This window comes from Sinocyclocheilus rhinocerous, unplaced genomic scaffold (assembly GCF_001515625.1).
Source record: "Sinocyclocheilus rhinocerous isolate Xijiao unplaced genomic scaffold, SAMN03320098_v1.1 scaffold273, whole genome shotgun sequence".
NCBI lineage: Eukaryota > Metazoa > Chordata > Actinopteri > Cypriniformes > Cyprinidae > Sinocyclocheilus > Sinocyclocheilus rhinocerous.
Window position 1 is genome coordinate 540,551 of NW_015656360.1, and position 13,118 is coordinate 553,668.

The window sequence follows — 13,118 nt, forward strand, 5'->3', positions numbered from 1 at the left end:
CAAGTCAAGTCGAGCTTTATTGTCATTCCGCTACATGTGTGGACATACAGTGGAACGAAATGTCATCGTGGGAGGGATGGGTGGGGTCTTTCAAGATACTGGTAGCTTTACTGGAGCATCGTGCAAGGAAAATGTCCAGAATGGAGGGGAGAGGGGCACCGATGATCTTTGCAGCTGTGTTCACTGTCCGCTGTAGGGTCTTGCGGTCAGCAGCACTGCAGTTCGCGTACCAGACAGTGATGCAGCTGGTCGGCATATATGAATAAAACGTTAAGAAATTACTTCACTGTATTACATTTAGGCGATTTATTTTGTATTTATTTATTTTAAATAAATAGCATTTAAATTATGACAGAATTAATGTAAACCGAGAGTTATAAATAAATGCATTTATTTTTATCAACCTTGTGTGATGTTTATGACATATTTTATGTATGTTTTAGCTAAATAATTGCTAAATAAACTAAACTGGAACTCATGACATTTCAACAAACAAAATTTTTTAATGAAACTTAATCAAAAAACGTTCACAAACAGCAACACTGAAATGGAATTGCAATGTTTTGAAGTCTATTACATAGGTCTTAAACCCTGCTCCTGGGGACCCACTGTCCTGCAGAGTTCAGCTCCAACCAAACACACCTAAACCAGCTAATCAAGGACTTCAGGATCAGTTGAAGTCACATGCCAGGTGTGCTGAAGCAGGTTGTAAATAAACTTTGCAGGACAGTGGGTCCCCAGGAGCAGGGTTGAAGACTATGGGATGATATTAGACTCTAAATGATTAATAGATGCACGCACAATTATCCATGTACTGCATACATTTTATACATGTATCTTACTAACCACAAACAAATGCCTTTCAATTTGAGTCTGTGGAATTCGGGATTAAATGATTGTGCAGCGATTTGTACAAACATTTGCGCTTTTTTCAAATCGTGTACACGTTAATGAATTGCACTGGGCCTTGTTCGTTGGTAGTTGTGTGTGGGGGGGACGTGAAATGCTGTAAACTGCGAAAATGAAGTCTCAAAATCCAAATGAACCGAACAAGATCGACTCGAACTAGACGTCAATTAATGCACGCGTGTCACCTGATCCACATATGCACAGATTCCTTTTTGCATGAGCAATTTATGATATATTAATGCAGAACAGAACATGTTTATTCACAAACATCTCTTTATTTGTACAAATTGCTGCACAATCATTTAATCCCGAATTCCACAGACTCAAATTGAAAGGCATTTGTTTGTGGTTAGTAAGATACATGTATAAAATGTATGCAGTACATGGATAATTGTGCGTGCATCTGTTAATCATTTAGAGTCTAAAATCATCCCATAGAAGACCTATGGTGGTCTATTATATTATGTCAGGCCAGAATATCAGGAATCACATGATGGCGTTTAAGAATCACCGAATCGATTAAAAAATCAGTCCGTGAACTTTTCGAAAGAAATGATTCGAGGCCATGAGTCTGACTTCCTAAAACTAATAAACATTGCGGACAGGAAGAAAAGGCTGTGAATGACTCTGTCATATGTGTATTCGTGGAAAGTTTGATGTGTTTAAATTCTCTGAATAATATAATATTGCACACCCAAACCACGCCCCCCTTTTGGCTGAATTCCGCACTTACAGCCAATCAGCGTCTACCTTAGTTCACTCGCCCAATCAGAGCTCAGCCGGACGACAACACGGCGCATTTTCTTCAACCACTAGTATGTGAAGTTGATGTGACGCAACAACTATCAGCTGGTTTTGTTTTGCTTCATTCTCTGTGCTCCGCTTGAAGTGGTAAATGTACAAAAAAACTTGCGTTTTAATTCATTAATGTGAGGCGGAAGAACAGTCGAAGCGTTGGAGTATATTTGTCTTCCACTTTATTCGGACCATCCAGTTTTTCCTCAGTAGGTCTCCGCTTTGCCACCATCTTTCCAAGAGGTCCAGCCGATCCCAGGCCTCCGATCCAGGGCGGAGGGAGGGAAGGAGGTCGTTGGGAATCGGGATGGAGACCGGAGAGGGAGCCGACGGTCCTGGAGGGCCGGGGCTGTGCTGCGCCTCCTTCAACCAAGACTCCACGTAAGCGCTGCACATCTGCAGATCAGTCTTGCATCATCTGCCGAATCGGATATTTCTAAGATGCTATTAACCGCGATAAACCTTAGGCTACTAGAGGGAATGTCACCTCTGCTTAAAGGATTGATTGCAGTTTATTGTCTGTTTTGATTATATCCATAAAAGGCGATTCACTATGTTAAAACGGCGTTTTGCATGATAGGGTAGATGAGCTTTGTGTTGTTTCAGTGCTGCTTTTTCAGTGGTTGTACAAGTGCTTTAAATAGGATTAAACTGTGACACAAAACACAACAAAATCCATTCATATTATTTAAAGAGTGGATATGAATCTTATTCCAAATTTACACTGCAAAGGTGGCACAGAAGCGCTTCTGAAGTGGCATTTAGTTGTCTTTACACAGACTGTTTAATGCTGTTCAGAGGTGGCGTAGATGCATTTACACAGAAATTACAACTGTATATTTTGATATTGGGGCTGAGGTGGGTCTAAACCGGCATAATTTATGCACCATTGTGTCTTTACACTGTATTTTGAGCAGTCACAGAGCTTGGCTGAGTAAAACATTTATTCCTAATTTTATAAAGGAGAAACTGAATGTTTGAGTTGCCTTTTTTCCTTTTCCTCACAAGTAGAGCTGAATTTGCATGAGTGTGTGATCTTACTGATCAGTCCACAGTCTCCTGACAATGTGACCCACTTGTGTCCTCTTTTCTAGTGGTTGATCACTCTGGTTTCTTGTCTTAAAAAAGTCAAGCACAGCAAATCCAACATAAAACATGATACTGAGAGTCAGGTGATCTGATATGTTGCTCACTTGAGATTGACGTCAGATGTGTCTCTTGGGGCAAAACATATTTGTATTGGAAAAATCAGAATCTTGTTATTTTGTATAGAGGGTATTAGTCACAGTGGTAATTACCAACACATATCAGTCAGTCATTGAAGTCCTGCTCTAAACACAAGGTTTTGCTTTGGGTTTCAGCAGTGTGGTCAGTGATGGTGGAGACATACTTATGTTCTCCAATAAAAGTAGGAAAGGACATGCTAAGCACAGGATCTGACATGAACAGCTTTGTCTAGATGAATGAGAAGCCTGCGATACAGATGTGGAACTTCTTTCCTTAAAAAATCCATGCGACAGACCTAAACTATTCTGTTTATACGAAAGCCAAATAATTACTATAAACCTTTGTTGACAGTAACACAAAATGTTTCTAACTTGCGTCAGGACCTGTGTTGTATTAGGATTTTAAAAGAACTTTCATTTAGTTGTCTTTACACAGACTGTTTAATGCTGTTCAGAGGTGGCGTAGATGCATTTACACAGAAATTACAACTGTATATTTTGATATTGGGGCTGAGGTGGGTCTAAACCGGCATAATTTATGCACCATTGTGTCTTTACACTGTATTTTGAGCAGTCACAGAGCTTGGCTGAGTAAAACATTTATTCCTAATTTTATAAAGGAGAAACTGAATGTTTGAGTTGCCTTTTTTCCTTTTCCTCACAAGTAGAGCTGAATTTGCATGAGTGTGTGATCTTACTGATCAGTCCACAGTCTCCTGACAATGTGACCCACTTGTGTCCTCTTTTCTAGTGGTTGATCACTCTGGTTTCTTGTCTTAAAAAAGTCAAGCACAGCAAATCCAACATAAAACATGATACTGAGAGTCAGGTGATCTGATATGTTGCTCACTTGAGATTGACGTCAGATGTGTCTCTTGGGGCAAAACATATTTGTATTGGAAAAATCAGAATCTTGTTATTTTGTATAGAGGGTATTAGTCACAGTGGTAATTACCAACACATATCAGTCAGTCATTGAAGTCCTGCTCTAAACACAAGGTTTTGCTTTGGGTTTCAGCAGTGTGGTCAGTGATGGTGGAGACATACTTATGTTCTCCAATAAAAGTAGGAAAGGACATGCTAAGCACAGGATCTGACATGAACAGCTTTGTCTAGATGAATGAGAAGCCTGCGATACAGATGTGGAACTTCTTTCCTTAAAAAATCCATGCGACAGACCTAAACTATTCTGTTTATACGAAAGCCAAATAATTACTATAAACCTTTGTTGACAGTAACACAAAATGTTTCTAACTTGCGTCAGGACCTGTGTTGTATTAGGATTTTAAAAGAACTTTGCTTGGTACATAAATATTAGGCAGTAGTGTTTGTGATAGCCATTACATCTGTGTGTTCCTTCATTATGTGTTGCATCAGCCTAATGACTCACAGAGAAAATAAATAAATATATTTTTTATTCGAATTATATTATATTACATTATATCATGCTTTTTATATATTATAAGCTGCATAATGCACAAGAGAATTAGATACAGAACTGTAAAGGGAATGCACTCATTTAACAAAGTTGATACAACATCAGATCTTATTGTTTCTCCAGGTCTTTGGCTGTGGGCACCAAAACTGGATACAGGCTATTCTCTGTGACCTCGGTGGACAAACTGGACTGCATTCATGAGAGCAGTGAGACGTTCTCCCTTTCTTATTTTTAGTTTAAATGCGATATAATGGGCAAGAATGGTTGTCTGCCAAACTACCATGCAATAGAAGGAACCAACATGTGCCATATAATGTAGTCATCATCATAGGGTGTAGCCACTTTCTAACAAGTCACTTACCAAATAAATTGAAAATGCCATCTCATTTCCTTGGAGTTTTGATGAGAAAGAAATGAGAAGAAAGTCGACTTTGGAATAATTTTTTTATAAAGGGTTGTCTCTCAAAACAAGTATGTGATCAGTGGTTGTGCTGTCAGTAACTGTGTTGTGATAAACCTGCCCTAGAGGTCATAAAGTTGTACTGTCTGTTTTGATGGGGTGATTCACCTTACATGGTGGCAACACCCTTATGTGTTTGAGATCGTATCTGCAGTCCACAACAAAGTCATTCAAAGATTTCTGGCTGCTAAAAAGCTAAAGATATAGAGAAACCGCCTGTTTTGCTAATGTATGCAAAATAAAAGGTATGCTTGGAAAAGTCATAGGGTCAAAATATGGTAATGGTAAATAAAGAGACTAAATTTAAAAAAAAAACATTTTGGGGAAAAAAAAAAACATTTTGGAATAAAAAAATGAATATAATTACCTCAGCCTCATATCATGGAACAAAATGTCCATGACATTTACACTCATTATTAAAGGTACATAATGACTTCTATTTTAAATTTACACAATGATTTACATGACAGATAATGACAGAATTTTCATGGATGTTACTACCCCTTTAAATGTTGCTTATCCTTAAAAAGAATAAAGCTTTTTTCTGTTTCTGTCACCTGATGGAGTTTGGGTTCCTTTCCACTGTCACTTTTGGCTTGCTTAGTCGGGGTTTGGATTTGACTGCACTGACACTATCAGATGAGAACAAAACTTGAACTGAATTGAGCTGGAAAATGACACTGTTGACTTTATAGAGCCGCTTCACAGCTGAATCAGATTTGTTTCATAATGGATGGATTTTGCAACATTGACACTGTTATTAAACTGAATTGAATTAAAATTAAACTGACTTGAGCTGAAGATTGACACTATTGACTTCTACAGAGTTGCATATAGTCAAATTAATTGTTTTATATTTGATGAACTTTACACATTTACTGAACTGAACTGAATCAACACTGAACTGATTAAAGTTGAATAATGACACTCGTCTTGTTAGAGCTGCTTTACAGCAGAACTTGTCTCATATTTAAAGATGTTTGCATTTATTATTTTTCACATTATTTTCCTGTTTCTTACTGTGAAGCTGTTTTGAAACAATCTCTATTGTGTAAAGCACTATATAAATAAAGGTGGCTTGACTTGACTTGACTTTTAAAATGACCACAAAGGGCTTGTACATGAACTACATGTGTTTATATGTGGCTTGTTTACTTTAATGTGTCCTTTTCTCTGCTCCCCTTCAGCAGAAACTCCAGATGTGTATATCGTGGAAAGGCTTTTCTCCAGCAGCCTGGTTGTGGTGGTGAGTCAGTCCATGCCACGTCGCATGAATGTCTACCACTTCAAAAAGGGCACAGAGATTTGCAACTACAGCTACTCGAACAACATTCTTGCAGTGCGACTAAACAGACAGGTAAACACAACACAGCTGTGCTGCAGCAAACACCTGCCAATTATCAATTGTAAAGCTCCTGGACGAGATTAATGTTTGTCTCTGCTCTTTAATAGTTTAGCTTGAAAATGTGGAAATGAGCATGTTTGGTTTTGTTAGTGAATGTGTCGTTTGTTTTTGTATGTTTTTCGCGGCAGAGACTGGTTGTCTGTCTGGAGGAATCCATCTATATCCACAATATAAAAGACATGAAACTCCTGAAGACCCTTCTCAACACACCGTCAAACCCATCAGGTACATGAACTGAAAAATCTAGAATTATAATTTATATTTTATAAATCTATTTAAATATTAATCTGTACACTGTGTTTATGTGTGGCCACCAATGTGTTTCTGTAGGTCTTTGCGCTCTCTCCATCAACCATTCCAACTCTTTCTTGGCATATCCAGGAAGTGACACCATTGGAGAAATTATTGTCTATGATGCCAACAATCTGGTAAAAATACTGGCCAAGAACCAGTTTTGCTGCTCATTTTGGCAGTTCCTTTTGGTTGAGTTTGTTGCTATACATGAGACAAATGCCTGGTCCTGATGCACCATATAAATCTTTTTCTTTGTTGTATGTTTGTGTCTCTTCATCTCTTCAGAGCACTATGACCATGATTCCAGCTCATGACAGTCCCCTGGCCGCCATCACCTTCAGTGCTTCTGGCACCAAACTGGCCAGTGCTTCTGAAAGGGTAAAGAGCCACTGTTTATATAGAAACGCAGCCAAGTGAACCTCACGAAACTGGTCAAGGGCATGTCATGTTGAACAAAGTCAGAATGCATGAAATAGCATGCATTCTGCTATGCATCCCCCCCCCGCCTTGAATGTTCCTAAAATAGGCTTTAGTATTTCTTTGATTTTTGGGTGAAATGCAACACAGATGTGTTTTTGATCTGTCCACATTTTTTCTGCTTTTTAGGGCACAGTGATTCGAGTCTTCTCCATTCCAGAGGGACTGCGCTTGTTTGAGTTCCGGCGGGGGATGAAGAGGTACAGTGATGAAGATTCAAAGCAGTGAACCGTGCAGATACTTTGATCATACAGAAGGATAAAATGAGAGTTGGAGCCGTTTGTGTAAACTGTGGTATGTGTGAGTCTGTTTTTGTGTACGTTTTTGACCCTTGTGTGTCTGTGTCACCAAAGGTATGTCAACATCAGCTCCCTTTCCTTCAGCCCAGATGCTCAGTTCCTCTGTGCCTCAAGCAATACAGAGACGGTGCACATTTTCAAGCTTGAACAGCACAGCCCAAGGTACTGAAAATGCTCTTTGCTACCAGCACAATTCACTTCATTTAATAAACAACTGAATTTCTGCTTTTACTGACAAATCTAAACTTTGTGTTTGTGTTCATCCGTGTTGCTGTGTCTCTCTCGCAGTGGGGAGGAGGAAGCTCCCTCTTGGTCAGCATATGTAGGTAAGATGTTCACAGCAGCCAGTAGCTACCTCCCAGCGCAGGTGTCAGGCATGATGAGTCAAGACCGAGCCTTTGCCACCGTCCGGCTCCAGATGGCAGGTCAGAAGAATGTCTGTGCCCTAGCAACGTGAGTCCCGCACTCATTACACAGCCATCTACAAAGATTAACCTTGTATTTACTGAGAAAAAAACTAATTCAAGAGTTTCACCTGATCAATCAGAATCCAGAAGCTTCCACGTTTGCTTGTGGCCTCCTCTGATGGGCAGCTATTCATCTATAACATTGATCCTCAAGATGGGGGTGAATGCACTCTGGTGCAGAAGCACAGGTGAGTTTTTACTGGAAAAAGAGTGTAATTTCAAAGTAAAACTGGACAAGTTCAAAAAGATTGAATATTTTAAAATTGTTCAAAAAAATTGTTAAGAGTGGATCACTAATTCGTTCAATGGCTTTTTCTGCATTTTACATCTTTAAGCCAGTGGGTGGCGACTAGTGTCTGTCTTGTTGTGTTAAGAGTGAGTCATGGAGACTCTCAAGTAATACATTGAAAAGTATGACCAAAGCAAGTCTTATTAAATTTGTATGCATACAGATCTACTAAAAGATACTCCAGATACTTCTGTGTTTATAAAGTGTTTCCCCCACAAACAACCACTTTTGTTATTGCTAACTAAAACTAAAATTCTTACAAATATTTTTTTGTCAATTGAAATAAAGCTTAAAGTATAAATATTAGATGAAACACGTACACTTAAAAAAACTAAAACAAAAATTAGAAATGTTGCCTTGTCAACTAAAAGTTGAAAATTAAGTGAAAGTATTAAAATTAATCAAACTAAATCTATATTAAAATAAAACAGAAATCTGAAAACTAGCTAATAAAAATGCCAAAAGAACATAAGAACAAACTTAAACTTAAAAAAACTCAAATGAAACTTAGAAATGTTGCCTTTGCAATTAAATCTGTACATTAAGTTGAAGTATTAAAAGTATTCAAACTAAATCTGAAATAAAAGTAAAGATACACAGAAATACAAAAACTGAAAATATAAAAAATAAAAGCTTTCAAAATATGAATAATACAATAGTATATAAATGATACTAAAATAACACTGTAAACAACAAAAACAATCTATAATTTAATTTAGATAGATAGATCTATCTATAACTTAAATTACTGAACACAATAATTTAAGAATTCACTTTGGGTTATGACTGTGTGCAATTTATATTGTAGAGCACAACATGAAAGTCTATTTCAGTAGTATAGGCACATACCTTATTTAACTAAAACTTACTGATGTCGCCTTTAACCCCCAGGTTGTTTGGATCAGATAAGGAGTGGGAGGAGACTGAGAAATCTGAACTTATGGAGCCACCGCAAGCATGCCAGTCCTATGCTGCCACTGTGGCCATCCCCACCTGTGGACCCGTTACAGCCACTCTCACAGGTACCACAACACACTCACACACACACACACACACACAGTTTTACATTTGAACTCTTTTTAATGATCACCCAACTGTGTTCATCTCAGGCTACTCAGAGGATGGGGGAGCTAAGAAGGGTGAGGTGATTCCCGAGCACGAGTTTGCAGCAGGGCCCGTGTGCCTGGATGACGAAACTGAATTTCCTCCCGTGAGCATTCGCTAACCTCTCCACGTCTAAGCGGCGGTGTTGCATTCCAGTGTATGGGGTTGTCTTGTCCCTCTGTCCACAAGCACTCAAACTAAGTATGATTTATTATCTTTAACCAAACCAACACCAGCCTGTTTAGTTCTGATGATAGAAAGCAGTTCATAATAATGCATTTTACCAGGACCAAATGTTGCAGTTTAATCACATCAGGAGATGAATAAGTTGTCTATTACACAACATAAATGATAAATATCACTCCCAACATTACTCCTTTAATACATAAAATAATGAAGTATATATTTCAGTGGTATTATTGGTATGTATTTAGACTGAAATAATGCTACATTCATGTACGTTCTGGGTGAATACAGAAAAATTAGGACATTTAAAGCTTAATCATTATTATTAAAAATCAGAATGAAGTCCATATAACTAGTATGTAGTTTGGGGTCAGTAAAAGTTTTTTTTATTTTTTTTATAGATATTAATATTTTTATTCAGCAAGGATGCATTAAGTGGGCAGTAACAAAATAAATGCTGTTATTTTGAACTTTCTATTCGTCAAAGAATCCTGAAAATTAAAAAAAAATATATATATATATGAAGCAGCACAACTATTTTCAACATTAATAATAAGAAATGTTTCTTGAGCAGCTTATTAGAATGATTTCTGGAGGATCATGTGACACTGAAGACTGGAGTATTGACTGATGAAAATTCAGCTTTGATAACACAGGAATAAATTACATTTTTAAAAGATATTGAAATAGAAAATAGTTATTTAAAATTGTAATACTATTTCACAATATTACAATTTTACTGTATGTTTAAATAAATGAATAAATAAAAAAATGCAGCCTTGGTGAGAATAAAAGACTTCTTTCAAAAGCATTAAAAATCTGTATATGTAGTCAATTGGATCATAAAAATAACAGCAATGACAAATCATTAAAAAGTGTTCCACATTATCTGTATTCATCTTAGATGTTGAAATACATTTTCTGACACTAAACCTGCTGTTGCAGTCTAATGATGTTTCTGATCTTATGTACATGGACATGAGCAGAAGTTAGATGACTAATTTGTTTGTTTGTGCACAGACAGGACAAGGATAAGAATGCATTAAATCCACCCAAGTTATTTGTCTTTTACATTCTGTTGGCCGTTTTGTTGCAGTAAATGCTGGGTTCATTCATCACCATTGATGAATAAGAGATAACCATGTAACTATGAGAGCTCTTTTCTGTTTTAGTCTAAATGGCATGATGTCAAACATATTTTTGTCTATGCACACACACACACAACATACAGAAGTATTTAAGTTTAAACATGCTACATCTTATACTCAATGGATTAATTACATTTTAACAATGAAAGAAACATTTTACAATGCAAACAATCTCGAGATCAAGAAGAGAAACTAGAAATAATGCTTTATATTGATGCAGTGCTCACTGAAGTCCACATGGTGGAGCACTTATGGTGGTCCAACAGGCCTTGTTACCACGAACACTTCCTAGCTTGTTTTGATAGAGCTGAAATTATAGTTTTTTAGATAGTTTAATAACTGTTGCTTCAAGAGATAGTTTACCCAATATTTGCTGAAAATTTACGCACCCTCTGGCAACCCTGTGAGATATAGAAGAGTTTGTTTCTTCACTGGAACAGATTTGGAGAAATGTATCATTCCATCACTTGATCATCAATGGATCCACTGCAGTGAATGGGTGCCGTCAGAATGACAGTCCAAACAGCTGATAAAATCATCACAATAATCCACAAGTAGTCCACACGACTCCAGTTAATCAGTTAAAATCTTGTGAAGCAAAAGACTGTGTGTTTGTAAGAAACAAATCCATTATTAAGGTTTTAACTTTAAACTGTTGCTTCTGGCAAAAATACCATTCCATAATCCATAATAACTCTTTGTCCAGTGAAAAACTTCATGCCCTGTTGTCCTCTCACATCAAAATCCACTGAAATATTTGTTTCAAACTATTTTGGACTGTTTAACTTGTAAACGGTGCTTGATCTATGCATATTTCTCTCCTGATTCAGACAAAATTACTTTTTCGTTGGAGAATATTACACAACATTGCACAATAAAATATATAATATCATATTTTAGATGGAAGCAACAGTTTAAAGTTAAAAACATCTTAATGATGGATTTGTTTATTACAAACACGCAGCTTTTCACTTCACAAAACAATAACTGAATGACTGGAGTCGTGTGGATTATTTGTGGATTATGGTGATGTTTTCATCAGATGTTTGGACTGTCATTCTGACGGCACCCATTCACTGCAGTGGATCCATTGGTGATCAAGTGATGTAATGCTAAATTTCTAATGAAGAAAGAAACTCATCTACATCTTGGATGGCCTGAGGATGAGTAAATTCTCAGCAATTTCTCTTTTTTTGGGTGAACTATTCCTTTAAATGGAGGAGCTCAGGACTCTGATGTCAGAAGGATTTGATCATTTATAGGATGTCAGTTTGGACTAACATGCTCAGATGCCATTGCTATTGCTTTTATATACCTTCCGAGTGTCATTGTGGCTAACTGATATGGCTCGGACATGTTCTCAGCTAGCTCCTGTTGAGATCTGTATCTGTCTATAACACACCCATGGCTGAGGGAACAATAAAGCTCTGTTCTGGTTTCCGGTAGATAAATTGGTGCCGTGACGGATCTGGGCGAGGCAAGGGGAGACGACCGTGAGAGGGTAGAGAACAGGTGGAGGCTGCAACTGTCACAGGAGGATCCTCAGTGCATGAGCAAGGACAAAAACCTCTCACATCAAAATCCACTGAAATATTTGTTTCAAACTATTTTGGACTGTTTAACTTGTAAACGGTGCTTGATCTATGCATATTTCTCTCCTGATTCAGACAAAATTACTTTTTCGTTGGAGAATATTACACAACATTGCACAATAAAATATATAATATCATATTTTAGATGGAAGCAACAGTTTAAAGTTAAAAACATCTTAATGATGGATTTGTTTATTACAAACACGCAGCTTTTCACTTCACAAAACAATAACTGAATGACTGGAGTCGTGTGGATTATTTGTGGATTATGGTGATGTTTTCATCAGATGTTTGGACTGTCATTCTGACGGCACCCATTCACTGCAGTGGATCCATTGGTGATCAAGTGATGTAATGCTAAATTTCTAATGAAGAAAGAAACTCATCTACATCTTGGATGGCCTGAGGATGAGTAAATTCTCAGCAATTTCTCTTTTTTTGGGTGAACTATTCCTTTAAATGGAGGAGCTCAGGACTCTGATGTCAGAAGGATTTGATCATTTATAGGATGTCAGTTTGGACTAACATGCTCAGATGCCATTGCTATTGCTTTTATATACCTTCCGAGTGTCATTGTGGCTAACTGATATGGCTCGGACATGTTCTCAGCTAGCTCCTGTTGAGATCTGTATCTGTCTATAACACACCCATGGCTGAGGGAACAATAAAGCTCTGTTCTGGTTTCCGGTAGATAAATTGGTGCCGTGACGGATCTGGGCGAGGCAAGGGGAGACGACCGTGAGAGGGTAGAGAACAGGTGGAGGCTGCAACTGTCACAGGAGGATCCTCAGTGCATGAGCAAGGACAAATTAAAAAAAAAAAAAAAAACTAACTTCAGGGTGCTAAATTATTAACGGAAAGGTTGAAATGCTAATATCTTAAATTGAGTTGATCAGGGATTTGGGTCGTTGTCACTCAGACCCCTGAAGGGTGTGTTATAAATGAGGTGCATGACTGAAATATAACCACATATTGTTCTAGTTACGTAACACATTGTATCAAGTAAGTCGTAATACTGTAGCATTTTAT

At 37.5% G+C, this 13,118-nt stretch overlaps 1 protein-coding gene across 3 annotated transcripts; it reads left to right on the forward strand.

The window, feature by feature from the left end:
- The first annotated feature begins 1,704 nt into the window (after nt 1-1,704).
- LOC107719990 (WD repeat domain phosphoinositide-interacting protein 1-like) lies at nt 1,705-12,061 on the forward strand. Of its 3 annotated transcripts, none has more exons than XR_001637572.1 (13): nt 1,705-2,085; nt 4,492-4,574; nt 6,016-6,185; nt 6,362-6,458; nt 6,564-6,661; nt 6,813-6,905; nt 7,134-7,204; nt 7,358-7,465; nt 7,592-7,756; nt 7,851-7,958; nt 8,951-9,081; nt 9,169-9,364; nt 11,944-12,018. XR_001637572.1 is itself a non-coding variant. In XM_016527551.1 (13 exons), exons 1-13 carry the CDS (start codon nt 2,012-2,014, stop codon nt 11,992-11,994), a joined length of 1,350 nt encoding a protein of 449 aa, XP_016383037.1. In that variant the 5' UTR covers nt 1,705-2,011; the 3' UTR covers nt 11,995-12,061. The 3 variants fall into 3 exon arrangements, 2 of the variants coding, with proteins under 2 accessions (XP_016383037.1, XP_016383038.1); XM_016527551.1 differs by having other exon boundaries at nt 9,169-9,269; nt 11,944-12,061; XM_016527552.1 differs by having other exon boundaries at nt 6,019-6,185; nt 9,169-9,269; nt 11,944-12,061.
- Nucleotides 12,062-13,118: the final 1,057 nt, after the last annotated feature.